Below are 21,888 nucleotides of genomic sequence, written 5' to 3' on the forward strand. Positions count from 1 at the left end.
CCAAGATGCATACTTAAGCAATATGTTTTTTAATTAATTAATTAACTTTGTAAAATAAGAAGCAAAAGACACCCAACCCAAAACTCTGGGCAATCAGCCATTACTTAAAACCACCTACAGAGTAGGTAAACAAGAAAGAACCTCCCGATTCCTTTAAAAAAATCCATATATAAAAGTCCTGGTGGGTGCTGGCGGGCGTGGGGAAGGGCTACAAAGGTGGAACAATGGCTTCAATTCCTGGACCGTGGGGGTGGAGTGGTTCTCCTTAAAATGACACTATCCCTTCAGCACTGAGTTCAGGTTGGCAGCCTGCAGTGAAACAACAGCTCTCACCGAGTTGTTGCTGCTAGTATGTCAAAATATCCTTCTTAATTTACACACAGAAGCAAAGTTTACTGTTTGTATCAGTGTTCAAAAAGTTGGTTTCCACTAGACAGGCCTAAACCAGTCTAAATACATCATTTTAATACTGCAAACAACAAGCAATCTTGTCCAGTTGCAAGCTTTCACTGGCTTGTTACAATCACCTCACATTTCATCTACCAATTGCAGAGGCACAGGAGATGACAGTTTAATCTCATGATCATTAGAAACACCTTATGACTACAGCATTTGTTTGATGTATTGTTGCTCATGTGCTTGGGGTGATGTCCAACTGTGTGATTGGAAAAAAGGTGCTTTTATATTTTTTTATAGGGGCTGATTCAAAGCCCACATTGACGTCAATGGGACTTTGGGTCAGACCCATAGTGACTATAGTATTTAATGCACGTCTCCAAACAAATTCAATTCCAGAGGACCTAAACCTGGTCTCGTGGATCTGTGAAGGCTCTATGAAAAATAAAGGGTTTCCTTCTAAAATCTGGGAGACTTTGAGCTTGAGCTCTGTGCTAGTGTGGTGTTGGTGTTTGAGTGCTCTTGTTGTCTCTGAGAATGCCAGTAACTTCTTGGAGCAGAGACCATCTCCTTATATGGTTCTATAGCAGCAAGCACACTGAGAGTGCTCAATAAACAACAAATAATGGGCAGCTTTTGAAAGAGGCATTTTTGCATGCAGAAAGCAGGAGTTTTCCATACTCAAGCTGGCAATGTGTTAAGACCTTTACTTGGAAAATCAGGGTAGGGAACATATCACTACGTCATGCTGAGGTCCCTTCCAACTCTAATATTCTAAGATTCTATGATTCTATGCTGGGAAAATAATAAGTATTAACACATCCTCTCCAACATTACTTAATACAAGCCAGATGCACCCCTGTCTGATAGCAAGCAACACACCCTGAAATAATGCTTTTCTGTATAATGCATTGCTCTTTTCAATAGCAGGCTTACTGTCAATCAGACCTGCCAAGGAAAGACGAACCATGGATTTCCCCACCATGTACAGTGATACCTATCTGATGATGGCTTCATTGCTGGTTAGCTTTTATGTAAGTATGATCACTTAGAAATACCTATTTTCAACCTTCAGGAAATGCTGGTGTAGCCTTTGTGCTCAAACATTTTGAAAACCCTATCGAGCAAATGAAGTGCTCTCCTGAACATTGTAACCCATATTTTAAAAAATGCGCATATATTTACTACAGTTCTGTGTGAAATTATTTGTGCGTACACAGAGTATCGCTGTTACATACTTATGAACATTTGGGCCTGTATGTTGTATTATACTATGCCTTACAGAGTGGCACCATCCAGCGAGGCGTACCAAAACTCACCTTACTTCAGAGAAATTCCCATGTCCATTAGCATACTCTTTCAAGTTGGGCACAGATTGCTGCTGCAGCAGAGAGGACATGGTTTCCCTGGGTTCGGCTTTAAGGTAGTCTGAGTTTCATTCTCATAGCAGTTCATTCTCTACTGAAAATCTAATGATAAGAAATAATGGCGGTAACTGTGTGGTACCTGTTGCCAAGTGTTGAATTTTTAATGGTAACCACTGTCAGTAGAAATTGGTCTGATTAGAATTCGACATCCAAACACCCAGCTCTTTGGAGGAAGTTAAGATTCAAAGCTTAATTTGCAACCCAAGTTCATCTCAAATGACCAGGCAATGGTTTTATTATGATTTTTATTATTTGTATTACTGTACTGCTGAAAAGCCCCAGTCAGGGACCAGAACCCTGTTGTGCTAGGTGCTACACAAACAGAACAAATAGATAAGTGCTGTAGCCTGAATTTCCTTTGGGATATACAAGGATGTACCGCAAATGTTAGAACACAGTGACCCAAATTCTAATCTAATTTGTGCCACTCAGAGTTTGGATTAATACCGTTGCATAGTGTGTTTATCTTGACAGAGTTTGTCTTGGAGTCTGTAGATAACAGACTCCAGTTCCTTCCTAAGACACACCTGTGGAATGAATGTGGAAGAACTAGTCCAAACCATAAAATATTCCTAGGATTTACTGCTAATTTTATAGACAGAAACACCCTAAGAAACATGGATTCCAAGAAGGAACAGTTTGTTTTTTGTCAGTTGCTAGCAGAGGCTGGTATTTCTGTTGCTAAGTGTAATGAGGCACTGCACCTATTATAGGGAAATAAAGTAGCTGTAATAATGTAACAGTTGTAATGCCAAGGAAGTTACAACTAATTCTCATGCTAGTAGACTTCATTAAGGCACTCGATTCAGATTTATGCTGAGTGTGTCACAAATATCTCCAAGAATGTATGAAAAATGCTGAATTGTTACAAAACCACAAATCACCTGACCAGCTGAATTATCCTGTACAGACAAAAAGCCTGCTGACTTCATTGAATGCAGGGTAGTTGGAGCCGTGTCAGTCCCAGGATATGAGAGAGACAAGGTGGGTGAGTTTATTGGATCAACTTCTGTGGGGAAGAGAGAGAAGCTGTGATGCTCGGAATTCCTTTCCCAGGCCTGAAGAAGTGCTCTATGTGGCTTGAAAGCTTCTCTTGCTCACCCCAGAAGATATTTAAAAAGGTCCTATAAAAGATAGTACTTCACCCACCTTCTCTCTCTCTACTGACTCCATTGGCAGTTTTGCCTGACTAAGGCTTGCACGATGAAGATCTGCAAAGGTTGTGCGCTTATAAACACTTTCTAATGCTGTGTGGATGACCTTTTCTACGACCTCTAAGTCCTTATGGATATTGCCATTCTTAGTTTCCGACAATGGTATATAAAAATATATCAAAAGATGGCTGGAAATCCTGGTACAGATTTAATGGGAAAATACAGTACTACTGCTGTACTTTATTCATTCATTTGCTCTCAACATTGCAAACCACAGCAGGGCACTCAGGCTTTTCACTGCTGGGCAATAAAGGGCCAGATCCTCAGCTATGTTGCTGCCCTACAGGAACTCTATGAGGCTCCTGGAGGAGTTCTCCTGCATAGGAGAAGCCAGCGCAGCTCCTATTTTGTCCCTTCTCACCTCCTAGATGCCAACACTGGTGGTGTAACCAGAGAACAGGGGGCATAGCGAAGGCTCTTTTTCACCCAGTGTTCTCAAGCTGCCAGCATTGCTCCTTGGATTTGCAGCCAGCATAAATTAGAACATATCAGGGACTGGACTGGTGCCTGGAGCGTCCCCAGATCAAGGACTCACACCCCTGGCTGGTGCTATGCTATATGCTCTTTGGCCTCAGCTGAAGATTTGGGCTCTAACAGTAATAAAACCAGAGCAGCGCAAAGGGACTGGAGCTGGCCCAATAGCTGTAAGTTGATATACACCAACCAATATATCCAATATCCAAATTCATTTCACTATAGTTTATTTATGGTGTGTACTGATGCAAGGCAAATTTATCAGGGCTTCCCAGCTTGTTCTGTTCCAGGTCCTAGCTGCAGTGCTGCCCAAACAGCACAATATTGTTGGGTGCCCTCCTGGTTTCCTTCCTGGTGGGTTAGCACAGGCAGGTGGAGTCCCTAGAGTGACGACACAGGCACGAGCTCAGTAACTGCAGAATATGCATTTATTTTCTGGAAGAGGAAACAGAGACAGCTGCCCTCCTGCTGCTGGTGACTCCATAAACACTTCTACTTTCCACGGCCAGGAAGCGCCATCTCCCCGGCCTTCCTCTCAGGGTTACTTCTTCTGTCAGGGGGCCTCCCCACTGGGAGGGAGCCACATCCCTTTAAGGACTATCTGTGAAAGTGTCTCACAGGCACATGCACACAGCCAGCAGGGTAACTCAGTAACAGTATCACTCTTGCTCTAGCTCAGCCTCAGGAGTTCTCAGACAGCCAGGACTGGATTTACATGTTACAAGTGTCAGAACATTTACCATCCCCCTCGGGGTCTGGAGACAACAAGAGGGATAGTATGGCTGGCTATCTTAATAGTGATACCCGAAGCCCTAGCAAGAGACAACATATAAATACTGAAGCGTATTGGTGGATGGACTTACCCAATGTCCTATGTGTTGAGAAAGCAAGTCAAGAAAGTAGCTATAGAAATACTTAGGTGATCTTTAACTTGCTTTAGCTAATATTCATAAAGATATTTTTAATCTGCAGCTCGAGAGATACCTTGCTGCATACTCTATTGTGAAACTATTGGGTTCGTTCACCAACAAGGCTGTCTGACGGTTCATGGGACAGCATGAGCATTTTTCAGGTTCATGAAGGGGTCACTCTAGCTACAGGCAAGCAAGGCACCTGCGTAGGGGGCAGATTTCTGGGCAGCTGTCTAGTGTGGCAGACTTGGCCCAGCTGTCTCTCCGTCATGTCAGAGTGGTGGCTGGGCCAAATGTCAGTGGCTTTGTGACCCGGTGCAACAGTTTGCAACATCACTCACTCATGACAGAGGGACAGCCTTCCTAGGGCTCTTAGGCTGGGTTGGGGGGCGAAGGGGCAGCACACTAAAGTTTTGCCTAGGGTGGCATACTGTCTTGAGCAGCCTCCGTCTTTATGCTTCCACCTTCATGAAATTTTGGTGCAAATCATCTACCGGTGAAAATGTTAATGTTATTAGAGAGAATAAATTTGTCCCATTTCTGACTCATGGCATTAAGCATGACGGTGCTAAGACATGTGCAGCATAACTTCACCTAGCTGATTCAACATAACATCAGTAAACATACTGGCAATTTTAGAAATGTAAAATGGTGAATTTCTGCTCTGACTGTACAGTTTGCCTGATGCTGTAATTAGCAATGAAAAAAGCACTTGCCTTGCTGTCCTGGCACATTTTGCAGTGCTGTCCATCAAATTCAAACCAGCAGCATACACATGCAAAAAAAGGTCATTAACTTTAAGGTAAGGGTGTTAGACTTCACATACCGCCAGCCAAAATGGTAAAAAGCATGAGATTAAGCAATGAAATCATTCAATTCCCCATCTACGTCCACTGATCCATTCATCTTCTCAACTGCTTTCCACCATCTATGGCCCACATAACTCCACTCACCACCTGATCTCCCACTGGGCATCCTTGAACTCCATGCTTTGGGTGCGGGGGAATTTGGTGTGAGCAGGCAGAGTAACTGGGGCAAACTCCTTGGGCCAAGTTCTGCCCACTCTCATGTTCTTTGAAGCCCCAGTGAAATCAATAGGGTGGTGTAACTATTGGACCAAAGACCTCCAGAGTTGAAGTATGTTTCTAGATCTTGAGCTGAAGGACTAAGCTTCCCCTGTGAGAGCAGTAGCAGACTCTCATCCTCTGTAAGTCAAGCACAACGAGGGATGCATAATACACACTGAACAGTGGATTACAGTTGCTCTGGTGCACCTGAGAAACAAATCTGGCCCCATTGTCAGAGCTAAACCCTGTGGTTGACGTATGTTACACAGGAGGTGTGAGTTGGCCAGAAAACAGGTGAACGGACCTGATGCTGATCCCACTGAAGACAAATACCCCAAAGGTCAGTGTGAAGCTGTGTCTATATTAACATAGTCTGAAGCCAGTGGGAGAGGGCTGCGTAGGGTTGTAGGCAGAAGTGAATCACCCAAAGGTCAGGGTACTGTTAGGGATAACACTGCTTTCCTTCTTCTCAGAAAGTTCCTGGGTCAGTGTTGGAAGAAAGTGACACTTTCTGTGATTTATTACCAGGGATGCATGATTTTCCGTGGGCACAGGACTGGGCTCAATCCTAAATGCTGTAAGTCATAAGGCAGAGTAACTTGCCCCACTTTATAATATGAGGGGGGTTACAATGGCTGCAAAGTTATACCTGCACTGCTGGAACCTTCTGTTGCTAAATCAGCCAAATTTCTCCTGGAGAACAGCTGTGATTCATTGGGTAGAGCATAGTGTGCAATCAGGAGCCTTGGGTTCTGTTGCCAGCTCTGTCAGTGACTTACAGCAGGGCCTTGGGCAAGGCATTTAATCACCTTGCCGCGGATTTCCTGTCTGTAAAGCAGGATGCTTACCTTAAATGCTTACCTGCCGTTGCAAAGTGATTTGACAGGGGTCTATGAATGCAGAGTGTAATACAAGCATAGCCCACCATCATTCTGAAGGTTTAAGAAGTAGTTCCCACGACAGCCTTGTGTGCTGGGCAGGTGGTGCACAGCTGTGTTGGAGACCAGGACCGAAGGGCATCCAATGCACTGAATCAACAGTTTGTGGAGAGACTTTAGGTAGCAATGCCTCCATGTAGAGACATTAATCTGCTCCAGCTTTGCTGCCTCAGCTCACCAGCACGCAGAGGCAGCAGGCTGATGAACTAAGTAGCTCTTCACAAAGGTGCCAGCACATCAAAGACTTCCTATGTAACTGCTGCATTGGTGCCCTGGGGAGCTAAGACGACAGTGCTGTGGAGCCCTTGCTTCACAAGTTCCCCCCAACCCATGTCGCCCACACAATTCTGTTTTGTCCTCTACAAAAAGGATGATCAGATGTCCTGATTTTATAGGGACAGTCCCGATATTCAGGGCTTTGTCTTATATAGGTGCCTATTACCTCCCACCCCATCCCAACTTTTCACACTTGCTAGCTGGTCACCCTATCTACAAAGCCCCACAATCTACCCATGCCTTTTCTCCCACCAGTCTCCTCCCCATCTTCCCAGAGCTGCTGAACTCTACAACAATCTAGAACAATAGTCAAGCAATGTAGTAAGAAAGGTCACTCTGTCCGTACATATATTCTGTGTCTTAAATCTGTAAAACATATTGTCATTTTTTAAATATATGGCTACAGGGGATGAAATCCTGGCCCCACTGAAGTTAATGAGAGATTTGCCATTGACTTCATTGGGGTCAGGATTTCACCCAAGAAGCCAATGTGTGAGATTGTGTCTGGCCCTGCCTGGGTGTACCAGGGACAAGAGGGTTTAAGCCAACATGAGGGTTAGATACTGTTATTATTGTTTATTAATTGTCTTGCAATAGGACTTAGAGATCCTAGCTCCATTGTGCTAGACACTGTCCTCACACCTGGAATGACAAGTCAGTTTTTGACCCAAAGAGCGTATGGTATCATCAACACCAAGCATTCAAAACTCATGAATCAGGCCCCCAAAATCACAAGATTGGCTTAAAATCATGAGATGTGGTGTTTTTTTAATGCTGGGTTCTTTTTGTTTGCCTTCTGGCATTCAGACCTTTAGGGTTCATGTTTTCAAGCTTTTATCTACAATCATGAGGGCTGAAGACTTACTTCTTTTATTAAATAAAAACTAAGTCTCTCACATAATCACAGGACTCCAGGAGCTGGGGCTTTAAGACAAACACTAATTTCATAAGACTTATGATAAAATCATGAGCCTTGGCCATACTGAGAGTCATTCTAAATACAAGATGAGACAGTAGGTGTCTAGAATAAATCTCTCTGTGTTTCAGTCCCTAGCCGCAAAATGGGGATAATAGCACTTCTGAATATCTCAGGGCTCTTATGAAGATAAATGCATTAATGGTAGGGAGATGCATAACTACTATGGTAGTGGGGGGCCATTTAAGTAGCCTTGATAGATGTATATACTCCTGGGAGCTCAGGGTGATTAAACCTCCCTACTGCATGAACTCCCTAAGGTATTTGAGCAATGTACCTCTGTACAACTCCCCATGTGGGGTTGAGACTTTGTGCCACAATCTAGCCTTGTTATCTTTAACATAATCTGTACAAATTACAAGAATGGTTAGTTTCATTGTATTCAATGCGTATTTAAAATACTGAATATACTTTCTATGTATTTTGAACAATATTAATAGTTCTTTATATGTATCTTTAAGGGTTGTGGGTGGGGTTTTTTCGGTCTTTTTAAAAATTTCAAAAGTGCAGTGGAATTTATGAATTATGTTAAGAGACCAAGCAGATAAATCAAATGTTCAATACTTCTATAATTTTAATTTTGTTTTTCCGCCAAGTCTAGCTATCAGTGATCCCTCTTGAAGAAATAGCACTTCTGGCATAATGTTATGCCAGACACCTTTGCTCAAAAGCTGTCATTTGTTAAAGCACAGTTGTCAGAGTTAATTGTTCACTGTTGCCTTGGAATGTGTATTTCCTGATGAGAATAAAAGCACAAGTTTACTTTTGACAGCTTTTATTGTACAATCAGTGATAGCCATCATAAATCCTCCTCAGCTATCATGAATAAGAACTAATTATATAATGAGATTGCCCATGTGCCATCAAGGCAGTGTCACTGCAATGCACTTCATTCTGAGTGACCCAAACAGCTGATTCACTGTCTGCAACATGCTCATGTGGGTAGAAATATAGTTTAATATTTTGGAAGTTTTGAGTTTTTTCCCAGTGCGTTTAGCACCAGGATAAGATGCCAGTCAGCCAGCCCTGCAGAATGGAAGCCTCTGTCTATCTACAGAACAGGTACATATAAGCAAGCTTCCCCACACCCTTCCACCATATGCCTCAAGCCTGTTCTAGAAGGACCATCTGTAGGGGTGAGAGAGTAATTCACTTTTCATGGCCCAAGCAGCCCCTGGTGTCGTCATTAAGACACTCAGCGAGGGTGCCATATGTTGAAACTACTTCTAAGTGTTAAAAATGTATTGGGTGAAAACTCAACAGTGAAATAATGATCTGAAAAAGCTTTAACAATCTATTACTGCCACTTTCTTGGAAGTTCCCCCCAGTGGAATAGTGTATCTTACCTACACAAAGTTTCATATACCAGGAATGTGTTGCTATATCTAATGTAAATGTTACAGTAGAATAGTACAGTGAAGGTGTAATTCTGAGGGCCAAATTGCTCTTAAAGGGGCAGCCATTGGGAAGGGTGGCATGGTGAGAAATGCACCAGCCCCAGAGGAATTCTTGGACAGAATACGCCCTTAGACTTTTAACATATAGCAGTGTGCAGGCAAAATTAATATGGAGAGAAAACAATAACAATCATTTGTTGAAAAAGAAATGCAAATCTTGGCTCTGCTGATTTTCTTCCTCTTCCTTATTCTCACGTTGCAAGTACATTTTCATAGAGAAACACCTCCAAAATTATTCCACTTTTCTGAGTATTCTAATCCACATGAAAATCTCTTAATAGATGACTCATTTTAAGTATTCAGTCCATGATTAACCAATGAGTGTAATATAATTAGGAACATTCGCCATCAGGGATTTTATGGTTCATCACGATTTTACATTCAACATTTTGTATTATGACAAAATATGTACAAAAGCCAATATTAAACTCTCATCTCTCTTGTCAATAATAACTGAATTAAAGTTACCAATACAAGTCTGAGTTAATGGCAGTAGCTACATATCAGAGTGCAATTAGAAAACTAAAATTCTACTTCATGTAAACATTCCCAGCCAGCTCTGAGAATCACTAGAGTGCACTAGGAACACACCTGTGCCTAAATGAGTGGCAAACTCCTGACTATATATACTGGCATTATATCACCTGGGGATTTCCATGTTTCAGGAAAACTCCAGCTCTCTTCCTGTGTCATCAAAGTAGTGCAAAGGGACCAGAGCCAGCACCACAGTCTGGTCCCAAGTCTTCAGTTTCATATAGTTACTCCTGAATCTGAATATCATGACTGCAAAACGAAAGCAAAAAAGAAGTATAAGACAGCTCTAATGTTTTACAGTACCACAATACATGTGCTTGGAAATGGTATGCTACAGGAAGTCACTTTCATCTTCAGAAACTACCGTCAGCAGATTCTACTTATTTTGAGATCTTTCTGTCTGGCTCTATCTCAGTGTCCAGGATCTGGCCTGGGGGCCACTTGTAGACTTTGAGGGTGACTTGTGCAAAGAAGAAAATTTGTATTTGATTCTGAACTGAAATGTGTTCCTGGAGCTGTGCCCGGTGATTTTTAAATGGAAGAGTTGAAATCGGCTCTGTTGCTGCCTCTTCCCCAGCTGCCTACTACCACTTCTCCTGAAGCCTCAGGAGTAGCTCTGGTGTGAGCTGGAAGTGCTCTGAGCAGCTGCTATCCCTTGCCTGTTGCAGCTGCTCAGCAACATCCCTACTGGCTACCTACTGCAACACTGTAGTTCTGGCTCTTCCATTGCCTGCTTCCCTGCCAGTCTCTGGGAGCTCCAGAGAGAACAGGAGAGAAGCTCAACTGGCTGTGAGGCTAACGGGGTGTCTAGCAATGGAATGCTGCCCTCCCTCACGTAACCAGACAGGCAGCCTGAGAGAGAGGGAAAAGGGGAGATGCTGACAACTGTAACTGATTAGGTCTCCCTAATTGATTATCCCTGCCCTGGGAGAGTTCAGAGCACCCTATGGGCTACTGTAACGTGTGCCATTTTGCAACAGCCTTCTAAGGGCCTCATTCCTGCTGGGGATAGCCAGAGTACAGCTGTTTCAGCCACTTCCCCTTCCTCCCCCCACACTCCCCCTTGTGTGCCAGGAAGGAAGTGAAGAATGGGCTACAGCTCTTCCCTTTGTATTCTCTACACTGGGGGATCCCCAGCAGGAGACCACCTCTGCTGTGCAAAGGAGTGGAGCAGGGCTGAGAATCTGATCCAAAATATTGATTGTGGCCCCCTTGACCTTTCTGAAACAATATGTTTGGCCCTCAGGCTGAAGAAGTTGGAAACCAGTGGGGGCACTGTGTTTGTGTGTGAGTACAGTTGCTGCACCTAAAAATATCATCATCTCCTTTCATTTATCTATTAGTGCCACAGCAAGGGTTTGTGGTAACATACATAGTGTTGGTATACACATTTATTCTATATAGTACCATAGGTGCTGGAACAATTTTTATAGTGGAGGTGCTGAAAGCCATTGAACAAAACTGTAAGCCATGTATATGAGGAAACCACTTCAAACCAGAAGGTGCTGCTGCTAGCCAAGCACCCCTAGTTCCAGCACCTATTGATAGTACTCTTTCCAGTATATTCACATACTCTTTTTCAGTATCATACACAGTTAAAGAATGATTTAAGCAAATATCGTATGTTTCACTCTACATTACTGGTGCAAAGTCTGCAGTCTGCATGGTCAGGATCACTTGCACACTGAAGGAGCTGAACTGGCCTGTGATAAGACAAAAAATAAACCCAAACATTAGCAGCTGTTCTGGATGTATGGTGTCATAACTCTGTTGATCAATAAAAACAGTTATCAAGTGCCACATGGAAGTCAAAGTACACATTGCATAGTTCTGAATCCATTGGATCTCCTTTCTTAAGATGATATAAATTACTACAGAGACACAACTGGGACGTTTTCTCCTTACTGCAGTCTTAAACCCTTGCTATTTTTTCAGTAACACAGCTAAATAAATTTCAAACATACTTAGACTTGTAGGTCTGAAATTTCTTCACTGAACCAGTTTTTTGAGTTATTACCAGAACATCAGCATTGCTCCACTGAAGCCAATGTAAATGGAGCTATGCTGATTTACATCAGCTGTACATCTGGCTATAGCAATAGCACTAGTGCTATACTTGCTATAGCCAGATGTACAGCTGATGTAAATCAGCATAGCTTCATTTACAAATTGCTATAGCCAGATGTACAGCTGATGTAAATCAGCATAGCTCCATTTACATTGGCTTCAGTGGGGCAATGCTGATTGCCAGCAGCTGAAGATCTGGCCTGAAGAGTTTTACTATACATAGAAAATACTACTTCTTGCCCCCATTTAATCTAAAATGATCTAGTTAACTCTCAATGTTGCTTTGGGCAGTTGATTATTATTTGTTGTATTATTGATTGAACTCTGACAGAAACCCTAAATCATTATTGTCGTCCATGTTGGAGTGCCATTTATGTAACCCCATGTAGTGAGCATGTTACAGGTCGTCCTATCGGCAAAGGCTCTGAGTTGTTACAGCCCCCAACTACAGATCTTTAGCTCCAGACGTTCCAGATTCAATCCCCAGTGTTGGCCAGGTTATATTTACATGAGAACAAAGTGGATGCAAAATACTAAGACTCTGGTTTGGCAGCATTTTCTGTCACATTAGTATAAATGACTCCACAACGTGCAGGTGGCTCATGAATCAGGCTCAGTAATGCGTATTACAAAGAAGAAGAAATGGCTTTGTCTTCTAGGAGGTTAAAATCTTAGTGCCAGATGGTGCATTTGTCCAGTCATTCTCGTTTGCAGGCCAACTTTTCACGCAGTTAAAGGTGACTAAAAATGAAATTATAAAACTCCAAATAGTTTATTAAAATGTTTGTTTACTCAGGAAATATTCTTATCAACATACGAGTTCCTCTCTAAGAAAAGCTGTTCTCCATAAATATGATTATTATTGTTGCTAGTTAACAACTTCACTGCCAGGACAGCAGTGTCACTATTGAAACTTATTTCCTTCGTTTGGATGACTCTGGATCAATATTAGAGAGTCTCAGCCGCTCCTTTTTCCCCCACCATCACCATGAGCCCCTGAAAATGGGCACTAGATTATTTCAATATTCTTCATCCTGGCACCTGGAAGCGATGCCCTATAATGCCATTCCTTGCCAGAAGCCAGTTTGATGCATGTTGGACTCTTGAAAGAACTGCCTATAATTCTTTCTCAAGCTCATGATGGCCATAAGTCTGAGGGGAGGATCAGTACAGGAAGAGAAACCTTAGGACCCCTGATCCATTCCCACCCTCATATGCACACACTGCAAACAGGCGGTTGTGTCTGCAAGAGACGTGACAGGTGGCTCCCAGAAAATCTCCCACCTTCCCTGCCTAATTCCATTGTGGCCCTTAATGTAGCTGGTTGAAAGCAGATGCAATATTCAGGCAGCAGCCTGCTGGTCCAGCCTTGTCTCCTCTGGTCACATTGTTCTCAACTCAGCCTTGGGGGTGCCCATGGATTCCTGCCCCCAGCATGCAGCCTTCTGCTGAGTGAGGGAATGGGGATGGCAATCATAATAATGAATAATATTGGCATTTCCCACCATTATCTCTCAGGCAAACCCTCACCAAATAGATGGGCTATACTGCAAGTCCAGAAGGTCAAGCAGCAACGAAAGAAGCAAATTCCAGAGTCAGACCCTAGCCACTGAAAATGCAGATGAAATCTAGGCATTATGACAAGTGGGAGAACATCTCTTTTTCTCAACTGCCATTGCAGAGCGTTAGGAGAGGGATTGACTTTAGTAGCTAGGACTGAACCACAGAGGATTTGAAAGATAAACACCAGCAGCTTGAACTTGCCTAGAAGTGGATAGGAAAGTAGGGCAGTCTCTGGAGCAGTGGTGTAACATTCTGAGTACTATTATGACATCAAACTTATGCCACTGATGTCATTTTCGCAACACCCACTGACACATTAGCATGATAAAACATGATCTATTTTCTTTAAAAAATATTTTGATTTGGAGGGAAACAGCCTCATTTCATACAAGTAGACTCCAACTCAAACCCAAAACAAATAATTACCTATAATTGTCCTCACAGGAGACACTCAAGGCTCGTTCTTCTAAGATGCTTTTTAACCTTGTTATGGAGGGACCCATGCAGGACTCGCTGAAAACAAAAACCTCAGGCTGTTACTTGTGTCCTGCATGTGGGTGAAGCTCATAGTTAGCAGACACAGGTGGATTCCACACTCTGCTGCCTCATGCTGTCTGACCGCACATACTGGTAAATGTATCTACAGGGCAAAGACATAATTTTAGATCTCACTCCTGCCAGTTAATCTGTGCAGAGGAACCCCAGTGCCCCTGTGAAGTCCAGTGGTTTTGATAGAGCTCTGTGTGGTGTTGGGGGCTTCCCACATGGATCAAGGCCTTACTGAGTAGAATCCTAGGGTGACCATCACCCTATCATGCAAAAAGTCTTTAGATGGGGAGCTAACTGAGTTGTGAGAAATAATTCAATCCCCTACACACAGGCAGGGCATGGGGCTGCAGAACTTCCCCATCCACAGCTGCTATTCCAGACCCTGTGCCCTACAGCCTGTATGGGCTGACCTAAGGCTCATTGAAGTCAATGGAAAGCAATGTGATCAGGTCCTATGTGGGTACAAGGGGGAAGGGAGACTGGCCACATAGTCCTGGATGTAGGTCCTTATTCCAGACCCAGACCCCTTTCCCACATTCCACCTGCAGCTCTCTCTGTGTATCCCTTCCAAAGAGTTTAAGTTGTGTGGAGGGCCTTGTGCTGCTCCTCTCCCCCTGTATAAATAAATTCCATTGCTAGTTGTTAAATGCTATCTAACACCAGATCTGGTGCTAATTTCCAGTGTGATATATTCAGAGCACCCTGGTGCATACAACACAAGGCAAAACTGTAACAAAAACAAAATAGATGTCTGAGTTGGTCCACAAAATACACAAGTGCAGCTACAAGTGAACATTTTTTCCCCTCACAAACCATGTAATCAGACATCCAAGTGCTTATCTGCACACTTGTCAATATATGTTTGGCAGGCAGTTACCGATTTGTACATGCGTCTGTATATTTTGCAGGCATAACTTAGAGGTCTGTTTTATCAAATTTGGTACATAAGGAATTCAGAATTCATAGATTTTAAGGCCAGTTTGGCCTGTTATGATCATTTAGCCTGGCCTCTTGCATAGCACAGGCCATAGAATATCATTCAGCAGTCCCTGCACCAAGTCCATGACCTCAGGGTGATTTTTCCATTTGTTAAAACTGGAAAAAATAGAGAAACCTGGTTTTCTTATGTGAGTCCTATGAATCATTTGGGAGCTAACTAGACCAAAATATTTGCAACTAACACAGCTATTATTGCAGCAAAGCACAGAGAATGCAGGGACTAGAGCAGCCAGGAAGGAAAAGGGGAGAAGCAAAAGCAAGTGTTGGTGCTGGTGCCTCACACATTCCCTGTCTGTAGCAGCATGGTCAGCCCTCCTGCTCCTTTAAGGCTCCAGTGATGTGGGAAGGAAGATAGTGGTAGGTGAGAGAGAGAAACAGGTGAGACAGTGCCGCCTAGTGGGAGGAGATTCAAACTACTGTATAACCAAAAAACATCAATTCCCGTGGTCCAGCATGTGCGACTGATCAGTGAGGTAGCAGGTCATTGGGGCAATGCAGGACAGCAGGATAAAACAGGATAAAATCCTCCTCCTTCACCAGACTTTTCTGAAGTTGTGGGCTGACACAACATGTGATGTGAATCAAATCAACATTCAGAGCTGACATGCCAGAGATGTTAACTGGAGAGCAAAGCATAAACTGCTGTGAGGCTGCTAGAGCAGGACCTGGCAAGTGGAGCTCCAGAGAGAGAGAGCAGGCTGTCAGAGCACAAGGTAAGAGCGGCTCTGTCTCCGCTGTGAAGGGAAATGAGGGTCATTCTGCTGCTGGGGATGTCTCAGGGAAAAGGGAGCAAGAGCCATGCTGTCCTCAAGTGAGTGTGGACCGTGACCAGTACAAGAGGTGGGGCCATTCTGGGAGGCTGTGTCGCTCTCAGTGGTCATCAAGCAGTTAACTGGGTGACTGAAAGTATTACGGGATGGAGCCATGCTCCACTCCCTCCTTCACTTCCTGTTTGGTCAGTAGGTGGGAGAGTCCCCTGCCTCCTCCCCTTGTTGTGAGTGACGCTGCTGAGTAAAAGCAGCAAGTTTCCAGCCTGCAGTCCTGTGAGTAGACTTGTTTTTGTTGCACTGAGTGGTACCTTTACAAAGCGGGAGGTGGGGGGAACAGACAGCAGCAGCAGCAGTCCTGGGAGGGGTGAAGGGTGTGTGTAAGGAGGGGTCAGGGCAGGTGTAGAGATATGCTGTTGTGGTTTATGCAGTGCTTAATTTGTAAGGAAAGAGGTGCTGGGACTCAAGCAATTAGGTGCCAGGGCTCAAGCCTTTTTTTACATTCATAACTAATGCAGGAAGCCCAGAGGTGCTGGGGCAATGAACTGCCAAGCCAGAGATGCTGGGGCTCAGCCCTGGCACAGATTAAGCACTGGGTTTAGGGGGTCACAAGAGCCTCTACAGAATTTGTTGTCTGTTGTGTGTGTCACTTGTCCCTTCAGGTGTCTGGTTTTTGACCTGAAAAGTCCAGCTGAAAAGGGAGCCTGGCAGTGTCTAGTCAGCAGTCCAGTTGCCATGGGCAGGGGATGGCACCAGGTCATCAACCCGCAACAGCCATGGGCATAATTGGGGGGGGGGGCATTGCCCCCCCAGTTTCCCACCACCCCTGATTTCTGTGAGTGCTGAGAAGGGCTTGCTCTGTGCAGCTGGTGGGGGTGGTGGCTCTGTCCTTCCCACACTGCGCTGGCCCGCTCAGCCCCTCTCCATGGCTGAGGCTGGCAGCTCTGGGACACTGCCTCCTGGGTGCCCATTGTCATCCTCTTCTATGTGTGCTGGGTCCTGTGTCTGTACAATGGTGAGTGCCTGTGGAGGGGCAGGGCAAGGGGGTGGAGGAAGAGGCAGTGGGGAAGGAAGGGGGATAGGATAGGGCAGGGGGAAGAGGCGGGACAGGAACAGGCCTTGGGAGGAAGAGGCAGGGTGGGGCCTTGGGGATCCAGTTATCAGCATTTAGAAAGGTGGCAACCCCACTTCTCATGCTTTGATTGTAGAAATCTGGATGTTTTGGGCTCTCTTAAAATAATGTTTATCTTGCTTTGGGTCTCAGCCTTTTGTGACGAGATGAATTGTCAGAACACTTTCTGCTTATTCCCTTATCAAGGGAGAATTCCCATTCACATCTGCCACTTGATGGCCAGACACTCTAGAGGACTTAAGTAATAAACAGAGGTCCTCAACTGGTGGAAGGGCTTCCAGGGCTAAATTCTAATCTCAGTACTACTGGTGCAAACCAGGAGTAATTAAGTGAAGTAAATGGAATTACCCTGTATTTACACTAGTGCAATTGAGATCAGGGGGTCAGACCTAGCCACATTGCAGGCATGTGTTGTGCCAGTGCATCCGTGCAAGGTTGCTCTAAGTGCAAGGTGCATTTCTTTGACTGCCTTCTCTAACATAAACATACAAGAATATGTGTGTGTGTGTGGGTGTAATATAAAATTAAAATTCCAAAACAAAGCACTCTGTTGTACATACTTTTCCCCCTGATGTCGAGAGATGAGATGTGTGACAGATATTAGTCATGTTACTTAATGCCCTATTGAAAGGCACTTAGATACTATGGTGATGAGCACTTTATAAAACCTATATAGAATAGAAATTCTCTGGTGGCTTATGGTCACTGTCTGGTATGAATAGTTAAAAATAAACATTTAAATTGTGGTTCTATTATTAAAAATTACTTCGCAAAACCTGGCTTCATGGTTGCTCTGCATTGATCTCCTCTCACAGAGTTTCCATGTAAAAAGATGTTTTCCAACTGCACTGCTTTGCAAACTCTGCCAAGCTGTGTTCTTTGTCTGAGCACTACACAGATCTATAGCGCCTCAGCATGATTGCACAGATATAAAGGACTACAGAATTTGAAGGCAATGGGATTGCAGAGATCCCTGCAATTGGTTTATAGTTAACGGAAAGGAAACAATTTAGCTCTTCCTGAGTTGTACTGATTGGCTCAGCAGAGCTGGCAGTAATAATAATAATAATTAATTAAAAAGTGGTAAAAATCCATTAAAGTAAACAGTTAATTGCATGCAAGGAGCAGATTTGATGCATAAGACAGTGTTATTTTTAGTCATATGTCAGAATTGAACTGCACTTTAAGTTATATAAACAAAGCATCACACATTATTTTGTGCTAGCAGACTTTACCTTTGAGGTCCACCGATGTTATGCATGAGCCAAATCTGCACTGTCGAAACTTTGTCTGGGTCTAAGTTAAAGATCTCAATACTTCCAAAAATGCTGTAAGAATGGGAGCACAAAAAAGCAACACACATCTTAGCATTTGAACAAGATGAACAAAGTATGTTTTCCAGTCACAACTACATACCCATATGAGTTATCATCATATGCATGGCAACAACATGTAATTTTCTCATGGGACTTTCATGGAATATTTAATTTGTGGTAAAGGAATTTCCCCCCATTTGCATTCAGCTCTATTGAGAAATTTTGGAGATGTTTGCAGAAAGAAAAATTTTGAGGTTCTTTCATTCCTAATGATTTGTCTCTTCTTTTGATTACATCAGTGCCTGCTGCTGCTAAAGGCAAAAAAAATCTTTCTACTTGTGCTGACCACCGATTTCTTCATCCCTCAGAGTTAGCCAGAGGCAGCACCTCCTGCCAGTCACTGAAAGTATGAACTATCTCTGTGGGGACATAACCTAAGTCCACTCAGAGAGTAGCTATATGTGTTGGTTATTTGAGTATAACATAGTGAAGGAGTCCACTCTGGGCTTACTGCACAAAGTCCTTTGGATTGTGGCCATTTTCAGAAAAAATCCAAATCAAATGCATCAGAAGCTGCTTTCAGCACATATTGTTATATAATATAATGAGCCAGATCCTCTGCAGGTGTACATTGACATAGCTCCATAGATGTCAACAGAGCAACACTGATTTAGCAAAGCTGAAGAAGATCTGGAGGGAGGGAGAGAGAGAGAGGGTTTTTTTTTTTTTAACAAATAAGGCCCCAGTCTTGCACTGGGGTTTACTATTGCAGACACCTGCACCAGTACACAGTCGCTAAGTGAATAGTAAACAGATCTACAGGCAGTGACAGATTGGGTAGATACCTGCTATTTATGAATGCTCCAGCATCTATCGATCCATTGAGCATCACTTGAACCACACCACATGCTCTTTCTGCAAACTAAACAAAGCAAAGGTACATTGTACTTTAGCATTACATGAACCAGAGGGCCAGATTCTTAGCTAGTGTAATACATGCACAGTTTAAAAAATACCCATGATTTACTTAAAACACCCACTTTTTGTTGTTGTTGTTGCTTTTTGCTGTTACCCTACAAAAATGATTGCAGTGGCACTGCTCAGCATGGGGAAGGGTGGTGGAATCTCACCCTGACACCTTGTCTGTTTAGGCAATTAATCCAACTAGAAACATCAGCTACAAATGTCAGAGAGACAAGGTGGGTGAGGTAATATCTTTTATTGAACCAACTTCTGTTGGTGAGAGAGGCAAGCTTACACAGAGCTCTTCTTCAGGTACAAATGGTTTTTTCCTTGAAACTAAAGGGAATCCCTCCTTTAATTTTTGCTTCCTAAACAAGTACATGGACTCTGCATCTTCTTGGAGCAGTTTGCTTAATTCTAAAGAAGAAGCTGATCTTTATGTTACTTTCAAGGTCTAAGTGTATGTAGCTGAATTTTACCAGGCCTACCTTCCTGTTTTACCTACTCCCGTCCTGCCAAAGACTGAAGAGGATACTTCAAGGGAAGCTGCTTCTTAACATCAGTTGTGTCTAGTTGTGCTGGCCAACCCAAGGGACAATAGTTAAAGCTACTAGAACTGCACCGAGAGAGCTTCAGAAGGTGGAAGAAGATGTCTAACTTCATAGAAAGCCTTTAGTAAAGATTGTTCCAAGAAGGGTCCTCTCCTGGATCCATCAGTGGGAGTTCTGCTGTGAACAGGAGTGTTCTTGGTGTGAACTCAGTTAATGGGAGTATTAGTGAAAGGAGGGTTGTCATTAGCAGAAAGGTGATGACAAAGTGGCTTTATATTACCTTTGATTTAGTCAGATGAACCCTAACAGAACAGAGTTAAATAAGCATTCTGTAAAGTCTTGATTCAACAAGGTACGGAAGCACATGCATAACTTTCAAGCATGTGATGTCCCCCTTAAATCAGTGGGACTACTCAAATTAGGCACCTACCTAAGCACCTTGCCGAAATCAGGGCTTCAAAGAGGAGCTCTTCTCATTGTATTTAAAAGGTACAAGGAGGCTCTCATTCTCTCAGCTGCGTTCCACAGAGGTTTCCAGCATGCTTTTAGCATTCACAGGTTAAAAAGCCATTGGTTTTAGCAATTGTGATCTTGTGCATTGAATGAGGGAATGATTCTTCTGATTATATTATGGTTAGTGAATGTTTGTTAAGCACTAACTGTGTGCGTGGTGCCGTTTGACAGGAATATCAAGATGATCGCCGATGGAGGGACCCATTCAAGTAAGAATAAGAATGCCCAAATTATTGTGACATTAAATGTGGCATGAAACACGAGACTTTAGTGAAAGTCTTGGGAAACCTGTATTTCCAAAAACACATGGCACAACTTTCAATTCTTAATAGTCTAAAAGGTGTTTGAATCTGACCCATTCAATGTCTTTGGTTAAACCTGAGAGGAAAATGGCATTTCAGGTAATTTGTGGCATAACTCCTAATAATTTGGGAGGAATTCACATCAGGCCACTGAGACATTCAAACTGTGTTCCAAGGTTTGACACTTTTTCCTTTCCTATATTTCTTTCATTGTTATAAACATGAATATTTTGATTAAAATTATTGTTCCAGGATGTAATTGGACATGATAAAAATATAGGGGGGAAAAAAGGGTACTGGCCATTAAAGTAGGGAGTCATGGTTAAAAGTAAGTCCTCAATCCTCAAATTTGATCTGTTTCGGCAGACTTCTATGTCTGCACAGTGTCCCTTTGAAGTCAATACAGCTTGCAGAGACTCAGGGATTCACATGCATGGATTTGGTTGTGGCATTGAAGCCTTTGTTTTCTAGCCAATGGAACAGACATCCCAGACAAATTTGGATGCTCAATGTTTTACTCCCAGATTTCCACGTTCTGGGGGAAACCCTGGCCCCACAAGTCTATGGGAGTTTTGCCATTGACTTCCCTGGGGCCAAGATTTTACCATCTTTCAACATCTCCCAACCCCCAAAGGCTGAATTAATTCTAACTGTAATCATGGACAGTTGCTATATAAGCCTTACCATCTTGGATGCCATTTTCCAGTACACAGAGCTAGGGTTGCTCTCACATTCACTCCATTTTGGACAAGATTTATAGTTAATTCCTAAAATAAATGCAAAAATAAATATCCAAGATTAAAGAAGAAATTGTCAGACACGTTAATGCTGCCTCCAGTGCTGAATAAGAAGGGCAAAAAGAAACATTGCATCCCATCCCAGCAACAGGCTGAGGTGAAAAGTGTTACAGCTGATGCAGTAGTCATGATGCAGTAAGGGGGAGATTAATTTGAAGGTGTTTGGAAGACCGTGTTTCACGGAGGCATTTACAGTCCCCTTATGCAAATGATTGCAGCAATGTTGATCCTGGTCAGGCGGAGCAGGGAGAACGTGCACTTATTGATGTGACAAACAGGGTGGGTCTTAGCGGATGCTCACTGAGCATGCTCAGAAATGACTTTTCCCACATAACTTTTAAAATTTTATTTTGTTTTCTATAATTTTCCCTCAAATTTGGGGATAAATTGTGACATTTCTACTCATTATTAGGCCTTATATTTACAGGGGATTCCAGTGATGTCAGGAGGACTCTGTGCAAGTGCGGGAGTCTGCCTGAATGGAGCTTATTGCAGGATTGGAGCTTTATTCTGCAAATAGCCCCACTGGAATTGCAATACGTTGCTGATTAATGTAAATAAGGGTGGCAGTACCTGGTGCTTAGCTAGATGTGAGTGCCAGTCACATGCCAAGTTTGATGTCCCTGGACTGAGCTGTTTTTGTGCTGCTGAGAACTAAAAAGTCTTGACAAAGTTATACTGAAAATGGGTGTGTTTTTT

The 21,888-nt window shown here is 43.2% G+C and overlaps 1 protein-coding gene and 1 long non-coding RNA gene across 2 annotated transcripts in view; one reads left to right on the top strand and one right to left on the bottom strand.

Moving 5' to 3' along the window:
* Nucleotides 1-10,357: 10,357 nt before the first annotated feature.
* Nucleotides 10,358-21,888, bottom strand: part of CD38 (CD38 molecule) — a 33,935-nt gene continuing 22,404 nt past the window's right edge. Inside the window, exons 4-8 of the mRNA XM_067530293.1 lie at nt 21,077-21,159; nt 18,909-18,985; nt 17,983-18,075; nt 13,727-13,813; nt 10,358-11,373 (exon numbers count right to left, since the gene is read on the bottom strand). Of these exons, the coding sequence (XP_067386394.1) occupies nt 11,298-11,373; nt 13,727-13,813; nt 17,983-18,075; nt 18,909-18,985; nt 21,077-21,159 (416 nt within the window). The 3' untranslated portion in view covers nt 10,358-11,297. The remainder of the gene's footprint in view (nt 11,374-13,726; nt 13,814-17,982; nt 18,076-18,908; nt 18,986-21,076; nt 21,160-21,888) is intronic.
* Nucleotides 15,458-21,860, top strand: LOC137141425 (uncharacterized). The gene is made up of 3 exons (XR_010916628.1): nt 15,458-15,561; nt 20,262-20,299; nt 21,617-21,860. It is a non-coding gene; the product is annotated as an uncharacterized lncRNA (long non-coding RNA).

This window comes from Emydura macquarii, unplaced genomic scaffold, assembly GCF_026122565.2.
Source record: "Emydura macquarii macquarii isolate MOO-44397 ecotype Brisbane River unplaced genomic scaffold, CSIRO-AGI_Emac_v2 contig_3062, whole genome shotgun sequence".
NCBI lineage: Eukaryota > Metazoa > Chordata > Testudines > Chelidae > Emydura > Emydura macquarii.